This window comes from Coloeus monedula (assembly GCF_965178545.1).
Source record: "Coloeus monedula genome assembly, chromosome: 1".
Lineage (NCBI taxonomy): Eukaryota > Metazoa > Chordata > Aves > Passeriformes > Corvidae > Coloeus > Coloeus monedula.
In genome coordinates, this window is record NC_138781.1 from 110,811,897 (window position 1) to 110,829,642 (window position 17,746).

A 17,746-nucleotide genomic window follows, 5' to 3' on the forward strand; every position below is an offset into this window, starting at 1 on the left:
GCAAGGAAAAAGGAATGCTCACTTTAGAAACGAAAACATAAAATACTTGGGTTTAGAGGAAAGATTTGACATATGAAACAGTTCATGAGTTTCCTGCATTTCTTTACTAACACTAGATTTTTATAGCAGTATTAGCAGAAGCTCATCAGCCATTTAAATTAACATATTTTTACATATACTTTCTTACACATTCCTAACATACGTGTTAGAAATCCAGTGTGGAATACAACTTCCATGATTAAAAGCCTATATAGAAGCTTACTCTAGAAATATGAAGCATCCCACTGTGCTCACAAATTAATAAATACTTTCAAGTCACAAGAATGAAGGTAGATCCCAGGCCTACTGACTCAATCATAAGCTCTATATGAATTCAAAATACCAATCATTTTCTTTCAATTAGTAAGGAACATATTTTCTGCAGATGCAGCAATTCACTCCTCAGTCTCTGCAATTTTGGTTGCTACCCTTCAGTTCAGTAAGGTTACTGTATGAAAAACTAGAAAAGTGTTTCCATTTACTGCTTTTGAGTAATTCTCTAAATTCCTGCACAGTCCTGCTCCTTGCACATCCCCTGATGACACAGGTTTAAAGCAATATTCTTCTCTCCTCATCTTTTTTTACAGCATTCCTTCTGCACTGTGTTTTCAAACAGAAGTACCCTCTTATGGAGAAATGGGGCTTCATTTTTGCTTTTGTCCAATCCATGAGAAGTGAAAGAAAGATTTCTTTTTGGAAACATACTCATGGGCTCTGGATCGGAGTCTTGATAGCTTTTAGTTTTGAAAACTGAATTTTATTGATTCTTCAAAAGAAAAATTGTGAATTAATTTAGGAGACTTACACCATCAACTAAGGATGAGCCTGTCTCATAAACACTATGGTCCTAATCCAACACAACACTACAGGGCACCCATAATTACCGGATGACTGTATTCAGATTTAAGTGTTTTACTCCTAATATTGCAGTCAACTGCTAGAGTGTAAACTAAAAGCTAAGTCAAGTCTCTTTGATATCTGAGCCCTGCTTTAAAGCAGCAAATGGCTACTGCAGCTGGTATTCCAATATTTTCATCAATCCCAAACTAAAGGTACTGCCTCCAAATCAGCAAAGCATGCTCAAGCTGATGTCAACGCAAGTAATAAGACCAACCGAAGGAATTCAGATTTCTGAATCTTTCTTTTTTGCTCTAGAATGACTACTTTCAGTGGATTTAAGCCTCCATTCCTTGCTGATATGAGATCATACTTGATAGGTTTCCAATGCTTTTTGACTTGGTGTTAAATTAATGCTGTGACCCTGAGCCATGACCTTTCTGGTACACTATGGTCCCTATTGCAGCTATAGAACCTCTGAAAAGACCATGTAGTATAATAATTGCTTTGGGCATCTCTACATTCAACAGGCTGTGATACCTCTAACTGCAAAGGCAAAATCACGTGCATCTTCTCACTGCATCAGGAAGGACTCTCTGGTGCCTCCACTATTTTGTTCATCCCCAGAACGAACTGGTGCACATTGATTGCACCTGCCCTGCCTCATCAGCACTGATGTTAATACTCAAAGCTGGATCATAAACATTTACCACTGTCTTCAATTGCCTAAAAATTGGTAGCTTTGCAGAAAATCAAACCATGCCTTTCATGAAAGGAGGAGCCTGTAAATGATCCCTTATTCCTGGCAACATGCAGAACTAGAAAAATAAAAGATGACTGGCCTGTATATCCCTAATCCCACAAATATTTACACACACTCTCCAGTGCCTGTAGTGCACGCAGTCCCACTGAATCCAACAGGACTACTAGTGGCCCTTCGTTCAGCGCCAGGGTGAATTTCGTACATCCTGCAGCCTCCTCCCAGCCGGCAGCTATTCACCCCCTGCTCCAAGATCCCTCGGTCGACGTGTCGCGTGTGAGGCACGCTGGTGTGGGGAGCCTGGAGAGGTCACACTCACGAGGAAACCCCCGGCCGCCTGCCATGGACGTGGGGAGCGCAGGGACGGGACCGTTCTCCTCCCGGGAACACCACGTTCCACTCGAGCTCCCCCGGTCACTGAGGGATGCCCTGTATGTCCCGTCCCGGGCTGCTCCCCACGGACAGCCCCAGCTGCCCGCGGCCCCGCAACCCGGGAACCCCGCGGTCCCGCGGGGCGCGGCGGGACGGGGTGCGACGCCCCCAGCCCCATCCGCCGGCGGGACCCCGAGCCCGCCCCCGCCGTCCGGCCCCGGCCGCGGCCCCTTCCCCGGGGCGGAGGGAGGGAGGCGGGGCCGAGCCGCGGCTCCGCGGGGCCGGGTCGGGCTCCGCGGGGCTGGCGGCGAGAGCTGGGTGCCGCCGGCGGCCGAGGAGCGAGGGCGAGCGGCAGCGGCCGGGGCTGCGCAGCAGGGCCCGCGGCGGGGGCATGGCCCGGCAGTAGGCAGGGAGCGCTCCGCCGCCCGCCGCTCCCGGCGGCAGCCCCGCCGCGCCCCGTCCGTCCTATGTGACCCGCCCCGGCGCCAAGATGAAAGGTACGGACGGGAGCGGGGCGCCCGCTCCGCCGCCCGCACACGTGTGCCGCGGGCACCGGGCAGGGCAGGGCGGCATGGGCAGCGTGCGGGAACGCTGTGCGGGCAGCGGGCAGGCGGCGGGCAGCGTGCCCGCGTGTGGACAGTCTTCAGCAAGGGCACAGTGCGGGCAGGGCGGTCTGTGCGGAGGGTGCCCGCGGGGTGAGCCGTACCCGGCAAGGTGCTGGCAGGACATCGTGCGGGCAGGTGGCGGGCAGGGCACGCCGGCTGCGGGCAGGGCACGGGCAGCCGGTGCCGGGAGAGGCAGAGCGGGGCTCTCACCGCGACCCCGGTCTGCGGGGTCTGCGCCGCCGCCGCGGCTCGGCGTGCGTCGGTCAGTCCCGGACCGGGAGCGGGCTGTCCCCGTCTGAGTGTGTGAGTGTGTCCCGGCATGTGTGCTCTCCCCAGTACGGTTTCTCTCGACACCCAACTTTTATCTTCTCCCTCGCCGGTGCTCCGAGAAGACTTGCGTTTCTCCCTGGTTTATTTGTTTGTTTTTTGCCAGCGTTTTGCGATGTTCTTGGTGTTGCTTCTAAACATCTGGCAGTGATTAGGTGCCAGTAGAGGCTTAACTTGGCTTGTGAAATGTATTTGGCGTATTTCTCCTCTACATCCACCGACTGGAAAATTTTTGGTCTTTGCTTTGCATCTGTTCAAACTGAAACTATATTTCTTTTCCTTTTTGTTTTTTTTTTTTCCTCCCTTCCTTCTCTTTTTGTGTTAAATGAGTGAAACACTTGACCCCATCCTACATAGCTGTGACTGAGAGGTATTACATACTTTAAAACGAAATAAGGAAGCAGATTTCCAAATTGCTACACTGTAACCTAGTAAAGATGTATGGGGGGGGGGGGGTGCAAGAAAGCCTTCTGTTCATGACAATCGATAGCCTTACAGCAAAAGGCAGAGGCTTTACTCACTGGGGAATACTTACAAAAGGCAGAGGCTTTACTCACTGGGGAATGGAAAGTTTAGGAGTTAGTTGGGACTTTGTGAGAGTTGAATCCAGTTTTTCTTCAGAGGCAAAAATAAGCTTAAGGAAAAGACGTACATATGTGAAAATTGCTTTTGGGCACCAGTGTGCCTGTTCTTGGATTGCAGAGTTTTATTCCAGATGCCAGGAGGCCAGTAAACATCATGATAGTTACACTGAGTTTCCAGAGTCTAGGACACCAAATGATGTGATTATTTATTCACTTGCCAGAGTAGCTGCCTGAAGGGAGGAAAAACTTTTGGGGGGCATTTATTTTGCAAGCCCACATACACTATTTAAGTTACTTCTGACACTGTGGCATGGTGTCTCTCCAGGGCCATGCAACGTATTAAAAATAATGTATTTACAATGTTCTTTATTTATAGGCTGCTCATGCCAAAAATTTTGTCATCAGCTTGTCATTATCAGTGTAAGTGTAAGGGCAGGAACAAACCAAAACAATGGGGATCTGGTAGTACAAACCTGTGCCTGTTATCACTGAAAGCCTTGCACTCCATTCTTTGGGGTTCTGGGGAGAGGTGGGATGCAAAGGACCAAGGATGGGAATAACACATAATGCAGCCTGTGTCTCCTTCCATTCTGCCTCCACTGCTCTTTGCAAAGCAGAGAAGTGGCATTCAAAGGGAAGATATAATTCCTGCTCCTGGGAGCACTTGCTGGTGCCCCACACTCAATCAAGAGGGAGTGCTAGTTCTTACCATTTGGTTTCCCTAAGAGTGATCACAGCCAGCTTTATTTCTTTCCCCCAGAGAGTTACAGAAATCAGTAATAAAACATGCAAAGAAGAACACTTGAATGACTGTGCTAATAGCAAAAGAAAAGCTTCAAACAAATCATCACATCAAGTGCCTTTGCCACTGTTAGGGAAGTCAGAGAGCCAAACCAAATTTTGACTTGGTGATTTCCTTTTCTGGGTATGGACTTGGCTTTTCATATTTTCTCTTTAAACCTGATGGTAGTGATAATTGTAGGACTGTAGAACTTGGTATAGCAAGTTACACATTTTTCTCAATAAAAACAAAAAGATCTCTTGATTGCAGCTGTCTCTGTATCTACTCTCTCTGGAGAATGGAGGAATATCTAAATAATTACATCACTAAATATCTGTAAGGAATAAATTATATTTCCCACTGCTGGTATTTGTAATGTGTTATGTTTTAAATCAGTAAAACAAATTGAAGTTTATGTTCAATATGCTGGCAGTTTTATTTCCAGCAAACAACACTGAGCTCACAAACTTTGTGATTATTTTTAGTAATAATTCATGTGACTTATATGGGGATCTGACTGCTTTAGGGTCAGATTTATCTTTATCAAATGATACTTCTAAGTTGTAGTTATTTATTGGGGTGTGAAGGAGTACTCGTTGCCTGGGAAACAAATGAAAACAGCTTCCTCATAGTCAAACACCACCACATGTTCAAAAACGTTGGCCCTAATTTAAGACAGGGACAAGCATTGTTACAACTGAGAACTTCTTCCCATATATCTGCAATATATTTTGTAATTACTACTTTAAACTCTGTCTGTAATCACTACTGTCATGGTGATAAGTATTTTCCTCTGAAATATGGATACTATTTGGATAACCAGTTAATACTAATGCCCAAACTCAGGCAATGATGAAGTCAAGGTGGTCATTTTGGGAGTGTTGCTCCAGGATGACAGAGAAGCTCTTAATTATGATGCTCAAAGTAGCTTAGCTGTTTCTTTCCACCATTCCTCTGCCTCCCCCACCTCCTTCTCCCTCTCTGCCATCACAAGCACCTTGCTATGTACCACTTGTATAGCCATGGTGCTGGAGGACAAATCATCTAGGATCCTGTGAGTACTAGGATGTGCTCAAGAGCCTGGAATGTGACCAGATATTCTGTCTTGTGCCGTTCCTCTCATTTGCTAAAAAAAAATGCATGGGGAGAAGCAGGTTTGTCCTTGGTTGTGTTCCACTGGAACCAGTGAAGCCCACAGTGCCTCAGGAGCAGCCTGGCCTGAACGCCTGCCTTTCTCAGCATCGCTCCTGTACCTCAAAGGCAGCTCAGTGTGCTCCATGCTCAGTTCGCAGTAGATAAGAGTACACTGAGCTCTCACAGGATATGCCAGTTCAGCTTACCCCAAGTTTGCCTTACACAGTGAACACTTTATCAGACAATTAATTAACATATCAGCCTGTGTTGATAAAATTGTCTCTTCTGTGGGACTTAGAGCCTGGATGGAATTTGCAAGTAATGCCTACATTTACAAAAGCTGACTGTGCATGAAAGTTCAGTTGTTCTTTCTTGACTACCTTGAAAAGTCTGAAATAATCTATTTATATGATGTTTACCTTCTTGACAGGTTTTGTATTTCTCTTTGTTTTGATGCCACTACTAATTTTAAAGAATAAAGAAATAAAAGTTATAATTTCGTAACACTGGAGGAAAGTTTCTCTCTCCTTTGTGTGCACAAAATCAAATGAACAGTCATCTGCAAATAGGTCTTTCCTGGTTAGAAACTTCAAACCAAGAATTTCAAAAAAATCCAGTCCAGAGCATTTTGCAGAAGTTAGAAAGCATCTGAAAATCAAGGATTAGAAGTGGAGTGATCCAGTAACCTTTCCTTAGTCCAGATATAACAGAGCTTATATGAATAGTAACATAGACATGAAACATATGCAGGAGGTCTGAGTGGTGTGTGTTGGACATGTCACAGGACCCTAAAGCAGAAGTTCAAAGGCATGAGCAGTTATAATAAATGTGTGATAAAACACAGAACAAATCCTGAGCAATGCTACTTTACAGTCTGTGTGTGTCCTGAATTAGTTGGTAGCACAGAGGATTTTAAATACATGGATGAGAAAGATGCAAGCATGTGTCAAAGGATATTCTTATTAACAATATAGAGGGAAACAGAGCTATGAAATTACAAGAGAAACCTGTTATTGCACAGATAGAAATATTACTATACAACTGCAAAGGATATTGAGCAGAATTAGCATATAAGCCATTTATGACAGGACCGTTTTCAGTAAGAACTTGTAATTGTTCATCATTGCTTCAGTTCTACTTTTCCAGCCACCTAGGACTGAATAGGACATAAGAATAGCACGAGCAAGCCTATCCCTGTGAGGAAGGGAGTAGTTTAAAATCTCCTGTGGCTCTTTCTTCTACTTTGGATAACGTAGATTCATTTTAGACTGATTTTGCTGCAGCTGAGGGCTGAACAGAGCCCTTTTTTGTCACAACCACTAAACAGTTTACTTAGATCTACACTGAAAGACCGTTGTGCCCAGAGGTTCAGACACTTCTGCCTGCTAGGATAAGGAGAGAAAGGTAATCTTGCAGAGAGATAGAGCTGATCAGACCTTGCAGAGATAAAACAGAGTAAAATAAAGGGAGCTGGGAGAAATGTCAAGGATGAAAGCAGCTCAGTACTGCAAAGGATGCATGCCCAGTTATCTTCAGCTTCACAAAACGTTCCTTATCCTGAGGTTCTGTGTGTCAGAACAGAGAATCTCTCCTTCCAGCCCTCCCCCTTTGAAAGCAAAATAAAGACGCTTTTTACAAGGCATGGAAAGTGAACCCGATCCTCTTCATAATGTGAGTGTGGTCTGTGCGAGGGAGGGAGCAACCTCAGATGAATTGTCTTTGGAGTTTGACCACTTCCACCTAAAACTGCAATCCCTTTTGGTGCATAAATTTGAGGTGCAGACTGGGCCATCACTGGGGAACAAAGTGAATGAATTATGGGAGGTAATAGAGACGTGTTGTTAGGAATGTGTATGCCATTTTAATACTGCTGTTGATTGCCTCCTCTGACATACGGACAGGGAGGCACGATTTTTCAGTGCACTAATGAGAACAGATCTGTTTGCTCTTAAATCATTATTTTGAAATACGATATGATTTAAACTTTTGACTTCTAAGGTCAATCCTCCACACCACGCAGCTGCTCTTGGCCCCGGTATGGTAATGATGCTGTGTGGCACTTATGGGCTAACAAGTTGCATTCAAAACCCCTTATTTAACCCCTATTCAAAACCCCCTATGTCTTCATCTTGTGCCTAAAAAATAAAACTAGAGTGATTGTTGTTATACCTCTAAATTTCACAATCTTCTGTCTTTTTTTGTGTGTTCTTAATGTAAGTGCTCACATTTTTTGGGCATAGCAGTGGGGGAATAGATGAAGACCAAGATACTAAAATGCACCCATTTGTCATGATTATTGTTTTGCTTGTTTTATGCATGTGTTAGGTGATGAGAGACACCAGGCAAGTCATAGGATAGTACCAAGGGAGGATCTCTGATCTAGGACATTGCCTCTTTGAGTCACTAAGTTAAGCAGATAAATTTCCCAAATCAGCAGTCTGGGATAGGACAGAGCTGAGGAAAAGCCTCAGTTTTGTTGCCAGAATCCAAGCTCAAACAACATCACAAAGGATGCTTTGGGATGCAGGGAGGTGGGCTCTCTTCCAGGACAGCCTCAGCTGAACCTCTGCCATGGCTGCCTTAAAGACCAGGTACTCTGCAAGTGCAGAATCTGTGTAATCCCTGTCCAAAGGAGTTTGCTGTTTGTCAAGCCAGACAAAGGAAGGGGTGGCTAATATGGATACAACACACTCAGCAAACAACAGTGACTGTTAGTTTGACATGTCAGCTTGGGATCCTGTCCATCAGGAAGTGCTTTAAGTGTGGGGTGGGATTTTATAAGGGAGGGCTTATCAAAATAGAAGCAGAGAGTAAGACTTGACTATGAAAAGGGCCTATAAGGAAAAAGTAGTGGAGAAAGGCAAAATAAGAGGACAAGTGAAATAAAGCATCTGTGAAGAGAGAGGGGAATGAGCAGCCCATTAGCACAAGCAGGAGACTGTCCAGAAAAAAAACTCTGAAAACCAGTGGAAACTAATTAGACTGATGAAGTCATCAACATCTGAAGGCCACAGCTGCTTGCTGTGCTTCTGCTGGCTCCATTTCACCTCTAGGTCAGCAGTTTGAATGTAGACCCAGTTAGTAGTGAGCAGAAATGCATATAAATCTGGTGGCAGCTCAAAAAGCTTTTGAAATGTGATATGAGAAAGATATTGGTGTCGCTGTTCTCATCGGTCTGAACAGTTGTTAATATTACAGAAACCTCACTAGTGGATGAGTTTTGCCTTTCAGTGAAAGTGCTGAGATTAAGAGAGTGGGCAGAAGCAGCTTTTTAACACTGCAAGCAGTCTCTCATGAAGGAGATGCACTTGTTACACAGTTCTGAGCAGAGTTCTTCATCCATGCTGACTCATGGGTTAAAGAGAGGAATATTGTGATTTTCATCTAATGGGCACAGATTCTTTCCAAATGGTACAAGTAAAAATCTCTCCTTGATAATATTAGATTGATTTTTACAGAGTTGCACTGGGATATAGCTCTACAGTTCCCATTAAGTCAGTAGGAAAGGTAGGGCTCTAGCCATTAAAGCCCTTTGAGAGAGACATTTATTTTAGATGAAACTCTTACACTGGATGGCATTTTTACTACAAATTAATCTTACAGTCTGAGTTCCCAGCCTGGTATTTAGGGGTAAGTTCTAATGTACTGTAATTCAAGTTTTCAGGGGGCTATAAAGGAACTTCTAAAATCTGAAACTTGGCATGACAATTTTCAGCCCAGATGCCTCATTCTCTCCTGGAATAGATTTTCCCAGATTTTGAAATGCAGTGTAGAATATTGGTGTGTTTTCTTTATTTAAGACTTGGAACAAAGTCTTTAAACAAGGACTTTGTACTCATGTTTGCAGCACACAAGTGTTCGAGAAATTATTGGATACCACATGTCTACAGCCACCATATGACCCAGCATCTCTAATGGTTTTGAGGTCTTGTTTGCTTCGTTAGTTAATTAGGTTTAAATGGCTGAGCAGGGTGTACTCTTAAAAGGAGACAGCTGGACACGTACATTAGTGGTGTACTTTCTGTAACACCTTTCATATGCCAACAATGACACCTGCGAAAGGAAGGGGCTAAAATGGAAACAACTTCCCTAAAATCACCTTGCACCAAAGGCTCCTCAGATCTGGTGCCGTGGTTTTATGCCCTGTATTGTCTCAGGGGCAGATTTAGCATCCATTTTGGCTCCAGGCCAGCTCTTTCTTACTTGACCTCAGAATGACTCATAAGTGATCCATGATTAATTTATTTAAGATTTAAGAACAAGAAATTAAACAGTTCTGCTCCACAGATTTGCTTTGCCTCTAGCAAATTAATCAAATGAGAGTCTAATTTGTTTTAGATTAAATGAATTCCCTCTGTTCGCTGTGTTAATCCCCAGCTGAACTGCCTTTTTATAATTCCCACTCCCTTGAAGCATTGTACTGTAACTTATTTAACTCTACAACTGTATTTATTAGAGGTGTTGCAGTAATAGCTTATAACTGGAGGGCAAGTGGAATTTGGCATTGATACTCAACGGGGCATGGATATTGCCAAAATATCTCAAAGGAGTTTTTTTGGGGTTTTTTTTTTAGATCAGAACTCTTGCTTTGCTCTGACTCCCTAAAACATTTGACTTACTGCTGCTGCTCAGCTACAGTCTGACAGTGATTTGTAGCAGTTTGCTGTAAGCTCCCCATGACAATCTGTTCTAGCATCCAAAGAGACTCTTGTAAACCCAATAAAAAAGGAGATCTCCAGTGGCCCTTCCCCTACATGGTTAAATACAATTGGTTGCTCACACATGTTTCTGTTCTGCCCACAGCTCACCTTTTTTATGGACCTTCCTGCTGCCAGAGTTCTGTACAAGTCAGTGGAATAAGAGACCAGCTTTTTACGTTTCTTCATCTTTCTTATTCTGGATTCTCTATCTTTTGGTTCACAGCTGAGAACTCACTTGAGCATCTTATAACTAAGTTAGGGCTGGTCTTCCCAGTACTAAAGAGTTAATTCTTGTGACCAGGACATAACAACAAATTCTGCTTGATTGTCTGCTTCAAGGAGGAGTCTGCCCTCCATAATTTTCACCCATGAAAATAAGCCTTGACTACATATTAATATATGTGTATGTAACAGAAATACTGCATTCATTCCAGTCCTCTGGAACTGAGAAGGACTGGATTTAAACTAAAGAGAAATATTTCTAACTTAAGGCTTTCACAATGTCAAACAAGCCCCTCCTACACCACTTGCAGCCCCACTCAAGTATGGGCACCACTGATGTGAAAATGCAGAATTTCTGTTTCTAAGATCAGCCACTGGTGCTCAAAGCTCATGAATTTCTGTCACGCCGATTTCTGATACTGCCTTTAAAAGCATAAGCCATTAAAATGTACTGGAGGTGTTCTTAGTATTTTCTTTCCTACTTGGTGTATATTTTCTTAACCTCTGTAATTCATAACAGATCACATTTTCATGGTTTTCACTAGAAAAGCTGTTACTTTTTCAATGAAAACTTAAGTTCTCCTGTATTTTCGTGATTTGAAGCTATCAGGAAGCTTTGAGATTTTTGTAGAACTTGTGACAAAAGTTTAACATTTCCATCACTGGAACTGGGAGCTGAGGGTCAAGTTTCTGCTGCCTCCAGTGAGGACAATGCTACCCAACAGGCATGGGACGAGCAGGCTGGGTGCAGGGCTTTGCCTTAGGACTTAAATTTATAGGCTTAATTTTTAATATTTCAAACACAGACTTCTTTTGAGGTCAGACTTTCAACCCATCTTAGTCTGTTTTTCCAAATTTCTGAATTTGGAAATTTCTGAATTTGGTAATTTCTGAATATTTAGTCTAAGCTTACTTTATTAATTTCTTCCATCTTTATTTTCCTTAAACTTCTAACATTACAATTAATATTGTAAAATATTGTATTTGCACATGATTTCAGCAAAGTTGCAGTTGTGACTGAAAGAACACTGAGCTTTGCCTGTTAAATAATTTTCATAGATTTCCCTTAAAATTGCATTGACTGCCCCTTGCAAAATCAGCTCACAGAGACTGAAAAACATTTAATGTGATGTTTGAGATTTTTGTGAGCGGGGAGATGGGTCACCACTTGATATAGCTGTCCTTGCCCATTTCCATGTCTTTGTTTCAAATACTATGAGTGCTCTTCAAAATTAGGAGGTGAATGAATAATTATTGAATAAAGAATAATTAGTATATAGAATTATATATAATATAATTATATTGAATAACTAATGAATAAGTATTCAAAGCTTAAGGAAAAAAAACATCGCTGGCATGAATACCATGCAGCATCACAAATATTGAAAAGCATATATATATTTAAAAGTACATGTGTGTATCGAAATATGTAAAATGTATTTATATAAATATATGTTGCAAATACAGAAAAGGCCAAAGAAACACAAATGTGATTAAAGTTGTAAAAACCAATGCTGTTGGTCTAAGTGTGAAAAACAAGACAACTAGGGAAGGGGCTGTCAGCCTGGGAGGAAGGTCTTGGAGATATGGTGTGGGATGAAGCTGCAGGATTTAAAGGTGGCCTGGCTGTATACATCAGATACGGATGGAATAAGCCAGGTTACACTCCTGAGAAACAAAGGAGGTGATTGTGTTGCAGCCTGATAGCAGGAGAGGGCAGGAAGCTAAGGGCTCTGGAGCTGTTATCTTATTTTGTGCAGCATTTTATCTTTTTGTGCAAGAGGGGAAGATTTTTCCTAAGTAGCTCACTGTTGGGATGAGAAGTTGGTTGTTGACTGTTTATGGTTTATTGGTATTTGTCTTGTTTAGTTGGGGGGCCTTGTCTTCAGATAGCATTCAGGACAATTGTGAGGGTTTGTTTGGTTGTTTTTTTTAAAGGCTTCTTTCTGCTTTCAAAATCAGGATGTGTTTATTTGCCTAAGGAGCATCCATTGGCTCTTCCACTTCTTAAATGCACATCTGAATTGGGGGTCTAGCTAAAGATACAGACAGGAGCACTGCTGGCAGTAAGCAAAATGTCTTACCTGGTGTTTTTAGCTGTTTAATCAACAGTGCTGCCTCAGTAAAGGGTGATGTTCTGCAAAATTATGCATTTCATGGATTCTGCTGCTGCTTCAGGCAAAGTCTCCTCCAGACCTGTGCGTGGCACCTCGCAGGTCACAAGAAGGAACAAGACAGATTTCCTGCTGGAGACATGCACTCAAATCATTTAGGCTTTGTTGAGCCTGGATGCAGACTGTATCTTTACCTTTGAATTCATCCCTCCAAGGCTCTGTGCTGGCCCAAGTTAGCTGTGGCACCAGTTAGCCCAGTTTTGTGATGCAGAGCAGCCCAATCACGCAGTAAGTCTGTGGGCAAAAAAGGTCTAACTAAACACAGACTTCTTACTCCATCACACGTGTTTATCTGCTTTGAGCTTGCTTCTCCTCCACCAGTCATTAAATGTTTCCTCTGGGAAATACAGAACTTGGAGAAGAACAGCCTGGGCTGTGCTGCCTTCCCAGCAGTTGATGCAGAGGCTGGTGCTGGTGATGAGGCAGGGCTTTTGCCTTTCCTGACTCAGCAGAATGAGGGGTTGTCTTGGTGGAAGGAGGCTGAACACATGAATGCAAACATATCCTTTTTTCTAAAGTAGTCATGGGTGTATTTCTTTTGCTGATGCCAGCCTTTTCCTTTGCTGCCAGAAGGAAGTGGCGAGAAATTCAGCTTCTGACAAAATAAACTTGTGATTATTAGCATATTACTACTTGCTAACTGTAAAGATGAGAACAAAAGGCATGAGGGAATCATCAAATGATAGAATATGCTGAGTTGGAAGGGACACTCAAGGATCATCAAGTCCAGCTCCTGTCCCTGCACAGGCCAGCCCCAAAAATCACACCATGTATTTGAGAGCATTGTCCTAATGCTTCTTGAACTGAGGCAGGGTTGGTGCTGTGACCACTTCCCTGGAGAGCCTGATATTTTCCTAATAGCCAACCTAAACCTCCCCTTACACAACTTCCATTCCCTCAAGTCCTGTCACTGCTCACCAGAGAGAAGAGATCCATGTTTGCCCCTCCACTTCCTCTCACAAGGAAGTTGTAGACTATCCTGAGGTCTCCCCTCAGTCTCCTCCAGGCTGAAACAAACCAAGTGACCTCAGCCACTCCTCTAGACCCTTCACAGTCTTCACCATCTTGGTTTTTATTTTTCTTATCTGTTTGAGTTTATCAGTTCTGTTTCCCATTTTTTTATCAGATCTGACATTTTCAGGCCAAGCTGCATGGGAGGTGGTGGATGGATGGATGGATGGATGGATGGATGGATGGATGGATGGATGGATGGATGGATGGACAGCCATCCCCTCTGACTACTGTGGTCCAGACAAGCCTGACCAAGTGGCACATTGGTGACAGTTGTGGCTGTCATTGTGATGAGGGATATATCTGCCCTGGTCTGTATTTAGCTGGCCAAGCAGGCCTCAGGATGGCTGCCTGGTGATAAATCTGCACAGTTTGTAATCCAGAGTTCTGCAGGGAATTCTGTTTGGGGGAAAGGCTCTGAACTGCCTTCTGCACTTGGAGACAGAGGTGGGATAGGAGCAGCACAGGGGAAGAGCAGTAGCATGCCTAACAAATCAATTAAACTTACACAAATTCATGAACATGCACCTGTAAAAACTTCTTCCCATTTTTTTCCAGTGGTAGTAGTAATAATCTGCTGCTGTGTGTTTCTTTCTCCAGACGACTTTGCGGAGGAGGAGGAGGTGCAGTCCTTTGGCTACAAGAGGTTTGGTAAGTGCTAGCAGTCTTCAGCTTGCTTTTGCATAGTGCTTAGGGTAAGTCAAACACTTGCCATGAAAAACCTTCTTGCTGGCAGCATCAAAACATACAGGTACAGTCCCATCATCCACATCCAATGTCCTCCCAGAGGAAGGTGTGATGTTTAGACTTGGTTTATTTTCTTGGCAAACATAAGGCTTCCAAAATAGTTCTTTCATTATGAAATTGAAGCCCACACTTGAAGAGAAATGAATGTGCAGGCTGTAATAAAAAATGGGCCATGCCTCTTACATGTCCTCTTCCCAGCTGGGCATTGCTTCAGCCCCCAGACAGATGTGCAGCAGGGTTTGTAGGTGTTCCCCAGAGTGGTTTCATGGGATCTCCTGTAGACTTGCAGAAACTGTACTGTCAGCTGAGCCAGGACATAGGCTGTGCACTTCTCTCAAAGAAAAGGATACGGTATGAATGCATTCTGATGTCAAAAATTATTAAAATCAGGTTGGTCACTTTCTTTCCTTTTTCCACTTTCCTCCCTTTTTCCACTTTCCTCTTTTTTTTTTATGTTTGTTCACCCAAAATGGTCTTCTCCTGTGAGGAGGGCAGTGCCACACATCTGTGCACAGGGGTCAGCAGCCTTCGAGGCCCCTATTTTCAAGGCTCTTGTGATTTTTTTCTGAAAACGTTTCAGTCTCTGCAGTCAACAATTTCACCCAGGGCAGGGGAATGCCTATCCCCATGGCAAGGGGAAGGTGACATGGTGGCCTCTGAGCTCCCACAGTGCCAGCTCGGTGTTGGAGCCAAAGGGGCTCATCATCAAAGCTGCTGGTGCCTTTTCACCTATAAGTCATCAGAATAATGGTTCACCTCATTTTTTCTGTCCTGGGAAAGTGGCTGCAACAAGAGTCACTTCCAGTGACCCCAGCTGGCAAGTGGATAGGAAAGGCAGGCTGAAAATAAAAATGAAAAATAAGTCAAAAATTCCTTCCATCCCAAAAGTAGCAGGGGGAGGCAGCGTAAGATGAGGAGTTTGGGAGGTGGGGATCACATTCACATGACCTTTTCTACCCCCTGAACTACTCCACTGCTCCCTGCTGCTGAGCTTTATTTTGGATAGATCAGCCAACCACAGAGCCAGCATCTGTGGCTTGGAAAGTCCTCCATAAGGCTGCACACAGGGTTTTTTCCTACTTTTGCTGTTGTTGTTGTTGTTGTTGTTCTGGATTAAGCCCTGGAATAGCAAAAAAGCAAAACAAATCTTGAGAAATAGGAAGAAATGCTATCTGTTCATTTCTGTCACCTCCAAATGAGTAAAAAATATTGGTATTCATTAACAGCTACAAAAATAGGTTCCCTTTGTGTTATCCTCTACCTGACTATCCCTGGTCAGCACTCTCTTGCAGTGAACTGCAGAGAATTTTACCGAGCAGTGGGTACTCCGTTATCCTTACTATCCCAATAGTAAGTGCGCTGTTGTGACATGATGGCATTTTTGCATACTAACTTGCTCTCATTAATTTCTTTCTCATGGGTATTGTGATGCTGCCAAGGTGAGTTATTTCCCCCCTTAGAAATGCAAGACCATTTCCACAAATGCTTGTGCTGTTGGCCTTCGTGGGGCAGCATGGAGGGAAGAGAGGACTGGCAGCCGGGAAATGGTAGGAGGAGATTTCACCACAAGAGGAGGAGTCAGGGTTGTTCAACCCTTAGGAACCAACCATAACTGCCTTATGCCTCAGGAAAACAACATTTCTGTGGTCAGGGAGGTATCCCAAATATCTGCAGTACAGATGAAGAGCCTTGCTTGACTAGAGGGAGAATAGGATCATGAATGAAGCCATAGCATTGGCACTGGTGAGAGCTGTAATTCAATAGTGTCCCAATCCAAGCAGCCTTCTTTGTCCACACTATTTTGGAGCCCAAACTTCCTCCCATACTCTCCTCATCTTTCCCAGCATCATGGAGCTCAGGGAGGATCTCAGCTGACCTGGTTTTCATACATCCCTGCACCAGCATACATGCTGTTTGACTGCAGATGCTCATGCTTTTGTGTCCCCTAAAGGTTTTATTTCCCCTCCTTCAGAAAACCTGACTCAGTGTATTTCCACGTCTGTAGTCTCTGCTGCATTTCCAGGCAGCCTCTGAGCGGCCTCTGGAGGGAGCGGGAGCCTCGTGCCTTCAGCAGTGCTGGCAGCTTCCTCACCTGGCACTGGGCTCCTCCAGACAGAAAGGTGACCTGCACGTCTTTTAAAGACTCCAAACTCAGTGGACAGCTGGGTCAGCATTTCAAGTGAAGCACTCTTGGCTCTTTGGGCCAAAATGCATCTGAGTAGATCAAGCTCCTGCCTGACCAGTAGGAAATGTTACATGTGCTGTCTCAGTTGGTGTTCCCTCTTGGCCCTGTGTTCTTTATGGTAAAAGAAGGCAGGGAGGAATCCCAAGGCAAGAGCCAAGTTTTATTACACAAACCTTGATAAAAGGTCGTTTTGAAAGAAGTCCTGCTGGCTGGCACTGTAGAAATGCCAGTGCTGCTCCTGTACAGCCTGCTGGTGTGGGATGGGATAAAAACAGCAGTGGGGTTTTTGTTTCAGGAGTCATAGTGCAAGAGCAGTTGTGTTAATATATTGTGACTGGAGAAGTCCCTGTATGCTCCATGGACATGAGACATGGAGGACCATGAGTCAAGTACCTTTGATTCCATCACTTGGAGGGCTTGTTTGGAGCACAATGGGCTCTGAGGGGCAGAAGGCTAAAGTATAACTGGTTTGTAAAAAATGTGGCTAGCAGTCAGTCACTGCTGGCAGCTGGGAACATGTGTTGGTCAGCATTTGGCAGGCAAAACCTTGACCAAGCTGCTTTCCTAGAGTTCAGCTGAGGAGTTTATTATTAGCTGCTTTGTTGCTGGAGCCTGTAGTTTGGTTCAAGGAAGGAAGAGATCAGCAGAAGGAGGGAGGGAGAGAGACATTCTCCAACGATTCTCATTTTGGGGAAGAAGTTTTTGAAAAGAGGACTGAATATGCACTGTCTTACCCCACTTCCCCTTTTCTGAATCATTCTGTCCTTCCTTTTCAAATAAGTTAATTTCTGGGAATTTGTCAAGCTGCTGTATTTTTTAGTCAGTAGAACATTAACCAGTCATATTAAGCCAAACATACTAAGCATAAGACACTAACATATTAAAGAACAATGACAACTCCTAGGAAAATACACATCACATTTTTTCTCCTTTGAGCATGGGACAGATTTGCTGCAAGGGGTCAGCAAGAATGAGGAAAACAGTTTTTCCAGCTCACTGATGCTGTTTACTTCTTTTCAATGGATGCTACAGATGTGCAGGGATGCTGCCAGAAGTTGCTCAGCTGCAGTGCCTCCAGATTGCTGCACTGAAAAAGTGAGGAAGCGTGTTTCTTTTCCCAGTTACTTCATCCTTAGCCCCATTTCTCAGGCTGTTTTAAAGTTATCTGCTCCAGATGGCAAGCTAAGCCTCTCCACTGGTTTTCCTCTACCAGATTGCCATCAGTGTTAACTCTTTCATCAATCAATGTCGCTGGTTTGCACCACCCC

At 43.9% G+C, this 17,746-nt stretch overlaps 1 protein-coding gene across 1 annotated transcript in view; it reads left to right on the top strand.

Moving 5' to 3' along the window:
* Positions 1-2,335: 2,335 nt before the first annotated feature.
* The window catches only part of COLEC12 (collectin subfamily member 12), a 94,544-nt gene continuing 79,133 nt past the window's right edge, over positions 2,336-17,746 (top strand). Inside the window, exons 1-2 of the mRNA XM_082293971.1 lie at positions 2,336-2,505; positions 14,147-14,197. Of these exons, the coding sequence (XP_082150097.1) occupies positions 2,499-2,505; positions 14,147-14,197 (58 nt within the window). The 5' untranslated portion in view covers positions 2,336-2,498. The remainder of the gene's footprint in view (positions 2,506-14,146; positions 14,198-17,746) is intronic.